This window comes from Ostrinia nubilalis, chromosome 3, assembly GCF_963855985.1.
Source record: "Ostrinia nubilalis chromosome 3, ilOstNubi1.1, whole genome shotgun sequence".
NCBI lineage: Eukaryota > Metazoa > Arthropoda > Insecta > Lepidoptera > Crambidae > Ostrinia > Ostrinia nubilalis.
The window spans coordinates 7,309,772-7,327,236 of record NC_087090.1 but is presented as its reverse complement, the minus strand read 5'-3'; the positions used below and the strand labels follow the sequence as shown (position 1 = coordinate 7,327,236).

Here is a 17,465-nt window from a genome sequence, read left to right as displayed (position 1 = left end):
TGATTTCCGACATTGGATCATTGTGATTGTAAACATTTTTCACATTTTTTACAGTAATTTCTTCCTAAAACGTTTTACCAGTAATTACACTTATCATTTTTAATGATACCTATGTCAAGAAATAAAGATTTTACATTGGTTTCATTGAATTTGAGCAATTTTATATTTTTTGTTTATTTAGAAAGAGCGAGTCTGCCCACAGAGAGCGAGATAGTGATACTTAGTTTGTGCTTCAAGTAGGTATTCGGAGTGTGGCCTCCATTTTTATCTGTAGCTTCATGTTCGTATGGTTAGCACGTTTTTTTTTTTATTGCGTTTAGCCATGACAGGGTTCTTGATGTGGTTCTTGACAAAGAATGTTCTTGACTTTTGCGTTTGGTTTTTCGGACAGTGCGTTTTGCGTTTAGACAGGGTGGGATTAGGTTAAAATGGTTAGCACGTAAAATTTTTAGCGTTATGAGTCGCATCTCAAACTAATTTGAAAATTATAAATAACTTGAAAAAATTGAACTGCATCATATATGCATAACATTGATGAAACAAACGCTGGCCGACGAAACAGCGTATTACACTTGAAAATTTCGACGGGTTCATTGGTTAGATTTTCTAAAGCAGGGTTTCCCAATTTTTTTTGCCAAGGAACCCTAATTGATTATACTTTTCCTAGCGGAACCCCCGTACTACTCCGCCCGCACGCCCTGCCCCTCCCTTGTGCGTAAACAAGTCGGTGCGAGCGAACAACGTCGGTCACGAAACGTGGGATAATATTTTTTACGGAACCCTTGCGGCCTTTCCACGGAACCCCAGGGTTCCGCGGACCACCATTCGGGAACCGCTGCTCTAAAGGTTCATCCAGTGTCAGTGTCAGCTCAGTTGGGAAGAGCAGTCGCCCGGCAGAAGGTCGTCGGTACAATTCCCACCTTAGGCAGTTCGTTTTTTCAAGTTATTACTTATTTATAATTTTAAAATTTAATTGAGATGTTGAGAAAAAATAATGATCAGCTTAACAGCTTCCATTCCATTTAAGTTTTAATTTTTAATAGAAAAGCGTCCTTATAAAAATCAAGTAATATGATTTAGCATTACAAGTTACAAGTTTTGGCCCGAATTTGGCACAAATCGAAACCAAGCCATTATAGTTCCAAAATACTGGACTGTCCTGTCGATGACATTGACAGTGGGGCGCCATCGTCAATACCGGATAGAGATGAGACGTATTTACTAGAACAGATCCACACACTAGGTATTTTACAGTACTAGGCGGCACCTATTCCAATTTTTTAAATACTTGATCCACCTAGTATTTTATAAATTACACGATTTCCGACCCTACCATCAAAGTAATAGAGGTTATTATTGCGTAATCCGTAGTCGTGTATTACGCGCACCTAGTATTTCTCGCTAAGCTTATGTGCGAACGTAGAGATTCACTCCGTCTCTGTCTGACCAAACAAATTTGAGCGCGACGAAGCAAACGTACACAAACGTAGTCAAACCATATTCATGTAAATAAGAAAAAATATGTAAATATTTTTATGAAATTGATATCTTTTAAATACGCCAGCTTCGCCATATACTCACGTCCGAAATACCGCAGTGTCTCAAGTCGAAAGTATTTGACCAATGCGTGTTGCCAGTGATGGTATACGGATCTGAGACGTGGTCGCTTACTATGGGCCTCATAAGAAGGCTCAAGGTCACCCAAAGGGCGATGGAGCGGGCTATGCTCGGAGTCTCCCTGCGTGATCGAATCAGAAATGAGGAGATCCGCAAGAGAACCAAAGTAACCGACATAGCTCGCAGAATTGCTAAAATCAAGTGGCAGTGGGCGGGGCACATAGCTCGTAGAGACGATGGCCGTTGGGGCAGGAAAGTTCTCGAGTGGCGACCACGGGCTGGAAGACGTGGCGTGGGCAGGCCTCCTACTAGGTGGACCGACGATCTGGTAAAGGTCGCGGGAAGAGCCTGGATGCGGGCAGCGCAGGACCGTTCATTGTGGAAAACCTTGGGGGAGGCCTTTGTCCAGCAGTGGACGTCATTTGGCTGAAACGAACGAAATACGCCAACTTTTAAGTTGACAGTCCAAAGCCTGTTGAAGTATGAAGGGAGGAATTATCATTCAATTTCAAATTGCATTATTCATACTACGGTTGAATCTTTTCAAAAAAATTGTATTTTAAAGTCATATTACGTGGATTAGTCCGCACTAGTCGCGTCAAGTATGCTAAATTACTACGTACTAGGTGGAATAGGTATTTGGATCGAGTATTAATAAATACTAGGAATAGGTGCACCTAGTATCAAATTTACCTAGTATAACCCATCTCTAATACCGGATCGCTGGTTCAGAATTTTGCCATGTTGGAAACCATATAGTTGAACGATGGTAGCGCCCCCCTGTCATTGAGTTTGGTGTTGGTGGGACAGTTCAGCGTGGGTCATCTATATCTTATCTGACATGTGCTTGCTTGACACCTCTAATCCATATCTGTGCTTGACACTGACAGTTGAATGACGAGTGGATGTGTGGAACATAGAGAAAAGTAATAGTGTGGAAGAAAGGAAACGATGAATGTGGCAAGCAGCAAGTTTTTGTTTTACAAATTGTACAATTAAACTACAGTGAATTAAATTTTAGTCTAATTATCAAGATAACTGAATCCTGCCTACAGTTTTAATGTGCGCGGAATTGAAGATTAAAAGTTATTAGTCACACCAATCAAGTTAGACATGATGTTTGTGACGAGAGAACGAGTTTTACCATGTGTGATTTTGATTTGTACTGTTATTGCAGTGGTTCTGGGACATTCCCACTCGCATTCACATGGGAGTGAACCACCGGCATACAAATACTCAAAGAGTGCAAATGAACAACATAAAACTGAAGAGAATGTCGGTGATTACGACTTGTACTTTAAAGCATTGTCTTCTACAGTATTCATAAGCATTGTCCCATTCTTTATATTATTCTTCATACCCATTGATGGTTCTGTAGAAAAACAACCATTACTTAAAATCCTATTATCGTTTGCTTCTGGTGGTCTTCTTGGTGACGCTTTTCTTCATTTAATCCCCCATGCATTGACCTCCACTGAAGATACTGCTGGACACAGTCACAGCCATACACACAGCCACCAGAATGATGATGAACCCCATGGGCCCCATGATATTACTGTGGGTCTTGGAGTTCTTGGTGGAATTATAACATTCTTAGTAGTAGAGAAGACTGTACGTCTCTTTGATGGAGGCCATGGACATTCTCATGGATCTGATAAGAAGAAAAGTGATGATAAGAAAAAAAAGGCCAAAGATAAGAAGGATGAAATAAAAATTGCTGGTTATCTCAATCTTGCGGCTGATTTCACACATAACTTTACTGATGGATTAGCTATTGGGGCATCATTTATTGCAGGAAATAGCATTGGATACATTACAACTGTAACCATTTTATTACATGAAATACCACATGAAATTGGAGATTTTGCTATACTTGTGCAATCAGGATGTTCACGGAAGAAAGCAATGTTGCTACAATTATTGACAGCCTTTGGAGCAATTTCTGGGACAGTAATATCAATTTATCTTCAAGGTTCAAGTGAAGGACTTGTTTCTTCACTTATATTACCATTTACAGCTGGAGGATTTATTTATATAGCAACTGTCTCTGTTATCCCTGAATTGTTAGAAAGTTCTAGCAAATTATCTCAATCAATAAAAGAAATATTAGCTCTATTAGCTGGTGTTTACATGATGGTGATTATAGCACAATATGAATAATGCAATTCCATTCCACTTAGTTTCAATGACCCAAGTGTTAAATTGAACATTGGCATACTTCATTCATAAATTATCATCACACTTTCATGTAGGACTAGTTTAAGATTTTGTAATTGATTACAATACTGTTTGATCTTTTATCTTGCTATTTTCAGAAATGTAAGTAAACATTTATAGACTAATGTTATAATAAAGTTTATTTTTTTTAGTTGTGTATTTTCTTTACCTTTTTGCCTACTTGTAATGAGTACTACCACCATACTTATCTGTAGGGGTATCACCTGTACAGTAGGGGTTATGCCCTATGTAACCCCCAGAAACATGTAAATGTCAATCAGGTTAGGTTTATTGACCCATTCATTTACTGACATTAATTCCCAGAGACCTAGACATCAAATATTAAAAAAACTTAGGGCTCTAAAGTACGACCAACGAGAAGCGATACCAAATGTAAACAAACCCAATGTCATGGTCATTTGGAATAGCAGGGGTTTGACCGACATATTTTGGCAGAAGAACGAGACATTACGACAAATACACAAGCTGGGAAGAGACAGAATAGATAGTTCGACAGTTAATCGACCTTTTGTATCGCTGTTAGTTGGCCGTACTTTAGGTATTCTGTAGTGAAGGTGTATTCAAGTATTCTGACAGCATAGCAATGTCATTAGAGTATTGACTAGTATTATATCTGTGGTATTGCTGTAGTTAATAATGCCTATAAAGCAGCAGCTATGGACTGAGTACGTATTGTTCGCAGTCCATACAATGATCTTATGAACCTGCTTTAGCTCATAACATCTAAATTAAATAAATTTAAAGTTAACTAAGTAAAAATACATACAAAAAATCAAGCTATATAACCAGATTCTAAAATGAAAATGAATGAATTGAACACTAGTGAAGAATAATTGGTTAGTGTACCTACATACTTCTAACTAATAAAATTAGTCAATGTAGATCATAAATCATTTTTGAATGGTGATCAGAGAGTAATCAAGGTTCAAAACCATTAAAAATCAAAATGGATTCAAAGAATCTTTTATTTAATACAAATTACTTCTTCTTAGACACACCAACAGTTCTTCCCCTCCTGCCGGTGGTCTTAGTGTGCTGACCACGCACGCGGAGGCCCCAGTAGTGCCTCATACCTCTGTGGGCACGAATCTTCTTCAACCTTTCCAAGTCCTCACGCAACTTTGAGTCCAAATTAGAGGAGGTCAACTGGCTGTATTTGCCATCTACAATGTCCTTTTGCCTGTTCAAGAACCAGTCTGGAATTTTGTACTGTCTTGGGTTGGACATAATGGTGATAATCTTTTCAACCTAAAAAGAAAGAATTGTTAAGTTTTATCAATCAGTAAACAAATAACTTAATTGTAAACATAGAAACTGAATTGAGTTTTGTTGTCTTCTATTCTTTCAACAGAAGAGAAGACATTAGACAACCTAAAACCCGATTTATTTTCAAGGATAGATTGAGGCTTTCCAGCTTTTGATTATTCCGGTACCTAGTTGAATTTAATTATGTAGTTTGGCCAATCGAAGGCCAGATCTATCACTGTAGTTTCTTGTTTGTTATATCAACATGAATCTGGGGGCACGGCAGTGCCCCCACCAAGTCGAGCAAAAAATTATTTTTACTCGAAATTTAATAAACATGATGCAGTAGGTTCAGTCAACAGCACTTCAGACTATTTTGGTAGAAAAATAGCACGCAACTGTGCAGCATAGTTTGAAATGCTGTTGTACGTATAAGCAAATTTAAAATCAAATAATAATGCACACTGTACCTCTTCTTCGGTGCATTCTCCAGCACGTTTGTCCAGATCAATGTCGGCTTTTTTCAGTACAATGTTTGAGTATCTGCGACCAACCCCCTTGATGGCAGTCATGGCAAACATAACTTTACGTTTGCCATCGATATTGGTATTCATAATACGCAAGATATGCTGAAATTTGTCCGGAATTACCAACGACTGAAACAAAGATATTCACACTTATTACACATAAATATTCCCTGGTATATACAGATTACATCCTACCGGCACGAGCCAAACGTTTTGAAATTAAATTATCCATGCGATTACTTTATTTTAGAAGGATTATTACCATTTTGGTAAACTTAGATCGGCACAACGTCCGCGAACTATACCACCACAACACGAAAAGACATGAACGTCAATGTCAAATTAGCACAACCGCATGTCAAACAAGTTCTCACAACGTTCGGATACGCAATAAAATTATAATACCATAATGAAAATATCCATTGGGGCAGTCATCTACAAACCTACCCAATTCACCCTTAACAAATGGGAAAAAAATTAAGAGATGTTCTCATACAAACCGAGATCGGTTTTTAGATTAATTTTGTGCGTAATTTCAAATTTGATCAAAAACCTTGAAAAATGCGGGAAAGAGGGTGTTTTGTGGTGGGAAATAATGTCCCTTTATTCATAACTAGCTTTCCGCCCGCGGCTTCGCTCGCGTGGAATTTTGTCTGTCACAGAAAAACTTTATTACGCGCGTTCCTGTTACAAAAACCGGGATAAAAACTATCCTATGTCCTTTCCCGGGACTCAAAATATCTCTATGCAGGCGTGAAAGAGAGACAGACAGACAGAGTTACTTTCGCATTTATAATATTAAGTATACACAAAAATCGACCCTCCCGCGACAAGCACTTTCAAACGTATGCATCCCCACTTCCCACCAATATTGGCACCATTTAAAAGCCTAGTTCTAAACTTCATTTCATTAAAGAAAAGGTTTTTACCCCAAAAATGTGTCTGTAGAAGAATCCAGAGTCACTTCTTCAAAAAATAGGTAGTTACGCTTACGCTTGAGCCAACGTTTATGGCTATAAAACTGTTAAGTTGGGATTAATCGCTATCCATCTTTTAAAGAGGACACGTGAGATCATTATTTGGTTTTATAACCATAAAAATTGGTCTAATTGATCCCAGAGGTGAGCCCAAAGTGAGTTCTTTTTTCAAGTCACATTTATTGTAGGTATATCGCGTTTATGTTAATCGTTTATTAAGAAATTAAATGTGTTTTTCTTTAAGGATATTTATTGGGCTTTCAAATAACACCAATATTGTTGGGGCACCATGATTGTGTGAATTGTGTCAGTAGAAACGAGTTTTCCTGTAAAACGTAGGTGGGCCGATTTTTATGATGATGAGTAGGTATAGATGGCATGCAAAATTTTATCAAAGTGGGAATCATCATTTCCCATTGTTCAGCTTCAGTACAGGCACATGCTATGATTTTTCATAAAATTGTCTGTTGTTTCTATGCTAGTTCTTCGCCCTGCTTTGCTTGTCATTTTATGAATGTAAAATAAAAAATGTAATACTAAAATTCACATGAAACAATGATAATATGGTTTCTAATTGTTTTAATAACATATTCAACAAATGTTTAATCTTGACGTTCATTTTTTGATTATGTAGAGCAAAAAAACCGCGCTGGAGACATGTGTCATTAAACGTTTTTCTCTAAAACCAATAGTTTGGCTGGAAAAAAATATTTTCCATTTTTATTGTATGGAATGAAACATAAAGTGGTCGATTTCGACTAAACATTGACAGATCTTGCTTTGAAACTACTTGAGTCTTGTTCTATGGTTTGTTGATTATAATCGTACACTATCATCACGCGCCCAAATTTGCCCGTTCAGAAGTTATGAGGTTCGAGAGTTAGGAGGCAAAGCAAGATCTGTCAAGGCTTAAGTAGTCGAAATACTTAGTCCACTTTATGTTTCATTCCATACAACGAAAATGGAAAATATTTTTTTCCAGCCAAACTATTGGTTTTAGAGAAAAACTTGTGCAGCATTTATTCATCAGAATAACGTAACCTATCGATAGGTAATTTTTTCAAATTGAAATTGTGAAAAAAATGTCCATAATTATGTCCTTAAATCGCAATTTCGATCCATAGTGCGGCGGAAACTTATTGAGTTTGGGTTCGTTGGATTCGTCTTCCTGAGCACTTTGGTGCTAAATGTTGATCAGGGCCCAGAGATTGAGATATAACTAAAAAGTGTAAAATAAAATAATAATAAAAAAAAACTTTTTTAAAAACAAGCAAACAGAACAAAAGAGGAATAAATTCAATGCGCGATACAAGCTTTCGAAATTATTTGAACCTTGCATACAATTATTTTTTCGTTTTAGTACAAAGAACTGCATTTCAGAATAAAAGCCTAGGCACAGAGACCACTAATTTTTTGTCGGCCGATACTTGAAACGGGCTGTTAATCAGAGCCCCGATTACGGTAATTTTTAACGTCAACAATCCAGACACGCTTCTCGATTCTGCGATACGATTGGTCGTTCAACAGCGTACGTCAGCTGTTTTGACCAATCGTATCGCAGAATCAGAAACGCGTCTGGATTGTAGACGTTATAAAAGTTACCGTAATCGGGGCTCAGTATGACGTACAAGAATTTATTACTCTTTAGCGACACGTATGATGAGGACATGTATGACGAAAGTGGGCACTGCGCACATTACACCGATTTAGTATCGGACGATTCTTCATACAAATTGAAAGTTTATTAACGCCCTAATGGAAGCCAGCAAATTAAAGTGTGGTGTATCCAAATATCAAAAATACTTTTTTTTGTTAAAATTGACAGTTATCTATTTCAAGTTTGAATTTAATGCTGGTAACATTGACATTTTGTGAATGTTCCTTCGTCGTGTGCCGGTTTCTTGAGTTTTTCGGTTACCATTTTACTCTTTTAGCCTGAGTTTGTAAAAAGAAAGGGGAGCAAGATGCATACGGAGACGACGTTAACTCTTATACAAATATTAGAGAAGACTATTTCACCAGGTAAGTAACAAGTTCCATGTAATTTATCGTTGAGCATGGCGTTTCATTCAAACTGTCAATGGACTCGCATTTCATGTCATTGGTCTAAATTAGTAATCATCGTTTACCATGTAATCTTTCACTTATCTGCACATTATAAGCATTCAACATTTTACAATAATGATAAACTATTACTTGTTCATATCGACACAATAGCACGACACGCATAACTGTCATTTAGAGAAATTTCTAGCTTACCATGTTTTGGGGACAACTAGCGAAAAGAACCTACCAATATGTTTATTCTTTTATCATGATTATTTGCATTAGCATAATGGTCTTTATATTGTTGTGATTTGTTACAATCAACTTGAGTTATCAATTTGAAGGTTATATTACTATTTATTTAAAAGACTTCCACCCCTTATGTCCAAAAAAATATGTATATTTTGCCATGTAGTTTAGGTCAATACATATTAAAAAATGCTTATTTGATTTTCAGATCGAAATGAACTGGAAGCAGCTGAAAAATACTTGGACCAGGCAGCGGCCACCAATTTCACAACATTCATTAAGTTACTATCAGATGTACTCGTCCAGGGTGGCAACAGCCAAGTGGCCAGGATGGCCGCTGGTCTTCAGCTTAAAAACCACCTTACCTCTAAGGACCCTAATATGAAACAGCAGTACCAACAACGGTGGCTTGCACTTCCTGAGGACATTCGACTATACATCAAAAATAATGTAATAACTGCCTTTCATCACTACTCCAGCCTGAAATCCAGTTAAATAATACACAATTTTTTTATTATGTTTATTTAATTGTTTCTTTCAGATTTTGAATGCTATAGGAACAGAAAATAGCAGACCCAGTTCGGCTGCTCAGTGTGTAGCGTACGTAGCTGTTGCAGAGCTGTCAGTGGGGCAGTGGGGTGACCTCATCCCCATGCTGGTGGAAAATGTAGTCAATGCACAGTCAACAGAACTCAAAAAGGAAGCTACACTAGAAGCTATTGGTATTTATTTATTGAGTTACATTTCTCTATACCTGTTACTTGTTTATCATTGTTAAGATATTGCTATTGAGTCTATTCTCATCATTCCAGGTTACATTTGCCAAGAAATTGATGCTGAAGTCTTAACTGAGCAATCCAATCCAATCCTCACTGCTATAATTCATGGGATGAGATCATCTGAACCAAGTTGCCACGTTCGCTTGGCTGCCACCCAGGCACTCCTCAACTCCCTGGAATTCACAAAAGCTAACTTTGATAAAGAAAATGAGAGGAATTTTATTATGGAGGTTGTTTGTGAGGCAACTCAATCTTCAGACATGAGAATAAGTGTTGCAGCTCTTCAGTGCTTAGTAAGTCTGCATTACTTATAATTGAAAATCATAATGGCACATCCAAATCAAATTTCATAATAATCATTGTATTCATCTCTTCATTAGGTTAAAATCCTGTCTCTCTACTATCAATACATGGAACCATACATGGGACAAGCCCTTTTCCCTATAACCTTAGAAGCTATGAAATCAGACATTGATGAAATTTCACTACAAGGTATTGAATTTTGGTCTAATGTCAGCGATGAAGAAATAGACCTTTCCATTGAGGAAGCAGAAGCAGCTGAAGCCGGTAACTATACCTTAGTGTTTCTAAATTATTATAAAGTTTAGGACTGTATTACTAATAACCTAAAATTAATAACTTGTTTTTATTTTTAGGACGGCCACCAGTCCGCACTTCCAGGTTCTATGCCAGAGGAGCCTTGCAATACCTAGCACCTGTTCTCATGCAAAAGCTTACCAAACAAGATGACTCTGATGATGAATTAGAGTGGAATCCATCCAAAGCTGCATCAGTGTGCTTGATGCTACTGTCAAACTGCTGTGAGGATGAGATCGTACCACATGTCCTACCTTTCATAAACTCAAATATTAAAAATGAGAACTGGCGATACAGAGAAGCTGCTCTAATGGCTTTCGGATCTATTCTGGGTGGTTTGGAAGCAACAAGTCTTAAACCACTGGTAGAAAATGCAATGCCAACTTTGATAGATGCAATGTACGACTCGAGTGTGGCTGTTCGAGATACAGCTGCATGGACCTTTGGAAGAATTTGTGAAATAGTTCCTGAAGCAGCGATCAATGAGTTATATTTAAAACCGCTGTTAGAAAGCCTTGTAAATGGTCTGAAAGCTGAACCTCGTGTTGCTGCTAATGTATGCTGGGCATTCACTGGATTAGCTGAAGCAGCATACGAAGCGGCAGACCAGACAGATTCGAATCAACCTAAGACATATTGCATGTCCACCTACTTCGACTTTATTGTACAAAGGCTTCTAGAAACAACTGATCGTCAAGATGCAGCACAACATAACTTGAGGTCAGCTGCTTATGAGGCACTTATGGAAATGGTGAAAAATTCTCCAACTGATTGCTATGTGACTGTTCAAAAGACCACCATGGTGATATTAGAGCGATTGCAACAAGTTTTGCAAATGGAAACTCATCTCTCAAGCCAAGCAGATCGTTCTCAGTTCAATGATCTTCAGAGTCTTCTTTGCGCAACTTTACAGTCTGTGCTTCGTAAAGTGACGCCTGAAGACGCACCTCAGATATCTGATGCTATAATGACTGCTCTCTTGACCATGTTTGCTGGTAATGCTGGCAAGGCCGGTGGTGTTCAAGAAGACGCACTTATGGCAGTGTCTACTCTGGTTGAAGTGCTTGGAGAAGGGTTCCTCAAATATATGGATGCATTTAAGAGATATCTGTATGTTGGTCTCAAGAACCACCAAGAGTATCAGGTTTGCATTGCAGCTGTCGGAGTTACCGGTGATATTTGTCGCGCACTGAAAAGTAAGGTAAGAATCAAATGGACTTCCTTGTTTTTATCTATTTTTTAAATGTCTGGTCTGAAGGTGTATAACAATTGTGGCCAACCGGTCGATCGCGACTATTAGTCCAGTCGATCGTGGCAAGGCAAAAAATACTACATGATTGTGTACTAAAATATGCTGTTTCATTTGAGATTTCAAGAAGTATGTAAGTGGTAGATTACCCAAGGTTTCGTTAGTAAACAGTAGATCTTATGGTCTAATCAACTTGGCCACCCCTGTAGGCCTAGGATGTGCGCCGCGATAAGCGGTTATCACGCCAATTTATCGATTTTACCCATACATTTTGACGTCGATAAAGTATGTCACGGCGCGCATCTTAGCCCTTCTGGTGTAAATAAACTCCAACTTACTCTTAATTCTTTCAGGTGCTGCCCTATTGCGACGAAATTATTTACTTGTTGCTTGAAAACCTTGGTGACCCTTCAATCCATCGCTCTGTTAAGCCACAAATATTATCTGTATTTGGCGATATAGCCCTCAGCATTGGTCCTGATTTTGCCAAGTACTTTGATGTCGTCATGCAGATGTTGCTGCAGGTAAAATTGATATTGTAATTTGAGACTACTGAGTAAAAGCTAATTTATTGCATGTTATAATAATTTTACAAATAATTTACAGGCCAGCAATGCACAAGTCGATCGCAATGACTACGACATGGTAGAATATCTAGGTGAACTAAGGGAAAGTGTGCTGGAGGCATATACTGGAATTATTCAAGGATTGAAGGGTGTTGATGGAGAGGTAAGAAATCCATTTCATTTGTTCTGTTTATAATGGAGTTTATCACACTCAGATAGTATTTTTCTTTTATACAAATGTTTATCTTCATCTTCTAAATACTCTTCCTAGAAGAGTGTTCAAAATCTCAAAGAAACAGTGCAAAGGCGATCGATCGCATTGCTTGTTAAGCGAACGTGAATTAACCATTGACGTACTTTTATTTGAATGCAGATCTCAAATACATTTTGTATACCTAATAAATTATATATATTTTTTTTAATAAATAAACTTTATTTCAGTTATCTTTTATACATTTTTAGTTTGGGGCTTCCTATTAAGCAACCAGTTTTACTTGTGTTAGGAAGCTGTATGACGTTAAAGATAACATTTATCAATATCAAAGTTATAACGTGTTCTTTTAGGAAAGTTGATGAGAGAAAATGATGAACAACATTGTGTAGTTGACAATGTACATTATATTAAAATCACAAATGCCGTTAAATTAGTTCCAGTGAATCGTTAAATTTTACTCTTCTTAGGAGATATTGTATCTTTTTTCCCTACCAACCACAAACATTTAGCAAGTTCTGAGAAGGAGCATCTTAAGCATGCAGGTTGAATACTTGTACTAAAATTTTTTGTAAGAACTTTATAACCTGTATTCTGGCAAATAAACGCTTCTTATCTTATCTTATCTTAAGTAATGGCTACCGTGTAATCTGCAGGTCCGGTCCGACGTGGCTCTGGTGGAGCCGCACGTGCCCGCGATCGTGAACTTCATGATCCAGGTGGCGTCCGACCCGGAGCGCACGGACGGGCACATGTCGGTCATCGCGGGACTCACGGGCGACCTGTGCACGGTAAACTCATTTATTTTTGCAAGTAGGCTTTTAAAAAGCACTTCTATACGTCCCCGTATTAACCCTACCACAGCTTCGGGATAATAAATGGATAATTTAATACTTGCTACTTACATAATTGCTATAGTCTGGTCTGTGAGCACGTAGAATTTTGTCCAATGACCCCAAGCTACCCATCCTTATCGCTCGCGCGTAATTATGTTGCTATCGCGCTCGCATACTTACTGCGGGTGCCAGTCGCACAGTCGCGAACAATTTTTCGCAATTGGACAAAATTCTACGTGCTCACGGACCGGGCTTTACTGAGAATCCCGACTAGCGCACTCCCGGCTAACTACTAAACTTCGTATAGTTCGTTTCGTAGTTTCGTAAAGTAGCCAGTGAACTTTTTTTTAAATTATCTTTCACGGCTCTGGGTACAAGCAGTGAAGTTATAATGCTTCCAAAAACAACAGACTTAACCTTCTAATACCGTACCAGGTGTTCGGCGTGCGGATGTTGCCGCTGCTTGAGACGCGGCCGCTTCTCGACCTGCTGCAAGCCGCCCGCCGCTCGCGCACCGCGCGCACCAAGACGCTCGCCAACTGGGCCACCAAGGAGATCCGCAAGCTCAAGCAGCAGGCGCCTCTCACTAGCTGGTAAGTGTGCCCCATATATCACATTCAGTAACTATTTAGGTCTCCAGCCAGGCTAGGACGCGCGCCGTGCGTGATATACTTAATCGACGTCAAAATATATGGGAAAAATCGATAAAAATTGTGATAATGGCGTGATAACCGCTTATCGCGGCGCGCTTCCTAGCCTCTACAGCTGTGTCTCCAGAAATAGGGGCCAGCAATCAGACCCTTAAAATCATGTCTTACTAGCTGATAAACTGAAAAGTAGCATAACGGGCCACTTTTATTATTATTGGCGACGGCCGATTAAAACAAATGGCGACCAAGAACTCATTTTTGGAAGATTCGATCATTCCTTTCAGCTAAATGACGTCTACTGTTGGACAAAGGCCTCCCCCGAGGATTTCCACAACGATCGGTCTTGTGCCGCTCTCATCTAGGCACCTTCCGCGACCTTCACCGGATCAGCGTCCTTTTGGAAGATTGTATGAGTTTTTTTTCTTTCTTTTCAGATTTGAACCATGGTACAGCACTGATGTGACTCTATTCCAAACTACATATTGCTGGTAAATTAAAATATATTGGCAGGTCATATCATGTCGTTATTCATATAAGTCGTTAGGTGCATTACATTTTGGTCTTTATTGGGCTTTTAATAATTTTCAGCAAAACAATGTTAGGTCGAATTTATATTTTTTTAAATGGTCAAATACTCTCAATTTTTTTAGATGACAAAAAATTTTATACATTTTTTGTTTATCAAAAGGAAATAAGTTTTGCTGGAAGTTAATCCTGTTTTCTTTATAGAATAGTGTGTCTATTGGTCCGCATTTGATGCACCTAGCGCAGTAATATTGAAATTATTTATGTATGCCTGACCGTAATCTTTCCATAATGATCTTAAAAGTCAAAGCATTTTTTTCTTCTTTGGTATTATAAATACAGACAGTGGCTGTGGTATCTTTACTTATATGAGGTTAAATGTGATTATTTGAGAGAAGATTAGTGTGAAAGGTGATGTATGTTAATTTAGGCATGCACATGTGCAAGGGACTGTGAATTTTATAAATTATTATTGTTTTGTAAGATGCATGGAAGGTAGCGTGAATGGTTATGAATGGATGTATTGATGCGTGCGTGATTATCGCAGATGTTTTATAAACTTAGGCATGTGTCAACGTAATGTGAAAGTTGGTGTAATGTATAAGATTCCGTCAACGTAATCGAGTCGAAGGACGCCATATTGGTGACAGTTACTTTTTCTTCATCACATTCCAGTCTCCTCAAAATCAATAACAGATATTTTTATTTTTACATAGCTTGTAATATAATTTTCCGATATGTATAGTTATTCCATTTTGATGTTACCCTAAATTATTAATTGAGTTTATGTTAAAGTATAATAGAATCGAACTGTGATGAATAAAAAGTCTTGCCTTCTATTCTCGGGGTCGCGTTATTTGTACATATGTAATTAAAAACTGTTTTCTGTTTAATGTTTATCTAAATAACACGTTGAATACCGGCCCAAATTAAAAATTAAAAACAACACGTAAAATATCATCTTGCAACACTTATCCCATGAAATAATATCCACAATATTGGGGAAGAGATGAATTAATTTGCCCTAAATAATTTGATTCGATTTGAGCGTATTCAACAAATGTGTTCAAAAAGAGTGGCACAAATTATGCCATTCTTTAAAAAAGTAAAAGCATTTTAAGAATCGTCAAGTTTTTATTTCTTGTTGCAACCAAAATAACGTTGATATAAATTAATTTCTTCGATAATTATTACTCGTTTTCATACATACAAACACATTACACAATGGAAAGTTTGATATTTAACAGCAATAATTATTTCTAAATATATTTTTGAGTGTCTGCTAGTCTGTGAGCATCACTGACAGGGATGATGTTTGCGCGAATTATGCAAGATTTAAATGAAAAGTGTATTAATTCATATATAATAATTTTGTTACACCGCATAAAAGGATATTTATGTACATATTTTAAACTTTCAAGTTCTGGAAACAATTGATATTGATTATCAGAAATCCAAAAATGTGTAATATGTACTACTATTTTAAGTATGATAGGAGAATGTGTGAGGACTAGTGCCATGCCATGAAAGGTTCTGAATTAGAATCATAGGCATCCAGTCGTTGTATACCACCCACTTTTCCTGCGCGAATCAAAAATCAATTCAAACATTTTGTTACATCTAAACTCTTTGGTTTGACTACTACTACTATGTAAACTGTTCTATGATAATTAAAAACATTTAGAAATTAAACATTTGTTTCTTTTATTGCCTATCTTTTAATATTGTTGTAAGCGTGGCTGGCTGCTTTACAGGTGCCACTCCAAATCATCCTATACACACACACCCTGTTTTATTACACCGCGTAATGAGGGCTATCGCGTATGAATTCGCCGCTAAGGGCGCTTGTGTAGATTGTGGTCAGTGGCGGCGTAGCATAGGTTGGCACCCGGGGCGGCACCCCCCCCCCCCCTGTCATAATATAAATTATAGCCTAAGGCACCCCAGAATGGCACCCCCCCTGTCATGACATCACAACCGTCCTTGCCATGCAGATGCGTCAGTGAGTACTAATCTGCGCGACTTTGTCACCCCCTGATGCTTGGCACCCGGGGCGGACCGCCCCCACCGCCCCCCCCTTACGCCGCTACTGATTGTGGTCAACGAAATAATAAGCCGAAATCGCAAGTCATTGTCTACAGTGGCTCCAACTGGTGAGCGCATATACCCGTATTTGAATTGATAGAATTGACGCAAAACACAATAACTGTGTGGGAATGAGAGAGAGGATCGATTATATTTAATAAAAACATCGTTTTTATCTTAGCGAGACTTGTGGGGTTACGCTATGCAAAGTAGGTGCGCGCTGAGGTACTTAATCTTATCTATGGCTGAGAGCCCAAATATATTATAAAAATTATAGTAAAATTATAGTACTTATTCTTATCTATGGCCCAAACCGACTTAACTATCGGCCAACTCAAAATCTGTGGTCTGCGCTAACTCGCACGCACTAAAAAAATGTAAGATGCGTCTTTTTACTTATCAGGAGCAGAATTTTATTCTAAATATTAGGTACTACAAAAAGCAAGCGCCCCTTCAAGTATAAAAAATAAAAGGAGACATGTCACCACGCCACGACCCATACAAAATTAATGACCCAGACAGGCCTGACAAAAATTTTGTGAAGAACCCTATCCCATTTATTTTTATTATATCTAGTGCATCTTCTTCGTTCGTTCGTTCGTTTCAGCCAAATGATGTCCACTGCTGGACAAAGGCCTCCTCCAAGGTTTTCCACAATGCACGGTCCTGCGCTGCCCGCATCCAGGTAATTTTCGTACTCCATATCATTGGTGGCTCGTATGCTGTTGTGTCCGAAATTAAAACCTCCTTGAAGGAGGTCTCAGACTGGGGTCGACGCAATTTGGTCCAATTTAACCCTACAAAGACACAAGTTTGCGCGTTCACCGCCAAAAAGTTGCCGTTTGTCGTATCCCGCTGTTTCGAGAGCACTCCCCTAACTGCCTCAGCCAATATCGGAAACCTTGGTGTCGACATATCGAGCGAAGTCCATTACGCGTGGTCATTTAGAGGGTAAGGCTAAATTAGCCTCGAAGAAGCTTGGTGTGCTCAATAGATCGAGACGGTATTTCACTCCAGCCCATCGTCTGCAACTTTACAAGGCGCAGGTTCGGCCTCATATGGAATACT

The 17,465-nt window shown here is 38.3% G+C and overlaps 3 protein-coding genes across 4 annotated transcripts; 2 read left to right on the top strand and 1 right to left on the bottom strand.

The window, feature by feature from the left end:
- The first annotated feature begins 2,598 nt into the window (after nt 1-2,598).
- LOC135087789 (protein catecholamines up) lies at nt 2,599-3,863 on the top strand. Its single transcript, XM_063982581.1, has one exon. It carries the CDS (start codon nt 2,731-2,733, stop codon nt 3,775-3,777), a length of 1,047 nt encoding a protein of 348 aa, XP_063838651.1. The 5' UTR covers nt 2,599-2,730; the 3' UTR covers nt 3,778-3,863.
- A 939-nt stretch (nt 3,864-4,802) lies between these two features.
- On the bottom strand, nt 4,803-5,981 carry LOC135087790 (small ribosomal subunit protein uS13). Its single transcript, XM_063982582.1, has 3 exons — nt 5,890-5,981; nt 5,571-5,756; nt 4,803-5,103 (listed from the first exon to the last, which is right to left on the bottom strand). The coding sequence occupies exons 1-3, from the start codon at nt 5,890-5,892 to the stop codon at nt 4,834-4,836; spliced, it is 459 nt and encodes a 152-aa protein (XP_063838652.1). The 5' UTR covers nt 5,893-5,981; the 3' UTR covers nt 4,803-4,833.
- A 2,473-nt stretch (nt 5,982-8,454) lies between these two features.
- Nucleotides 8,455-16,004, top strand: LOC135087788 (importin subunit beta-1). 2 transcript variants are annotated; one of them, XM_063982580.1, is made up of 11 exons: nt 8,455-8,626; nt 9,108-9,349; nt 9,441-9,621; nt 9,712-9,971; nt 10,059-10,245; nt 10,335-11,476; nt 11,878-12,048; nt 12,131-12,253; nt 12,958-13,092; nt 13,573-13,730; nt 14,222-16,004. In XM_063982580.1, coding segments are annotated over exons 1-11 (2,658 nt in total). In that variant the 5' UTR covers nt 8,455-8,568; the 3' UTR covers nt 14,223-16,004. The 2 variants fall into 2 exon arrangements, with proteins under 2 accessions (XP_063838650.1, XP_063838649.1); XM_063982579.1 differs by lacking the exon at nt 14,222-16,004 and having other exon boundaries at nt 13,573-13,734.
- Nucleotides 16,005-17,465: the final 1,461 nt, after the last annotated feature.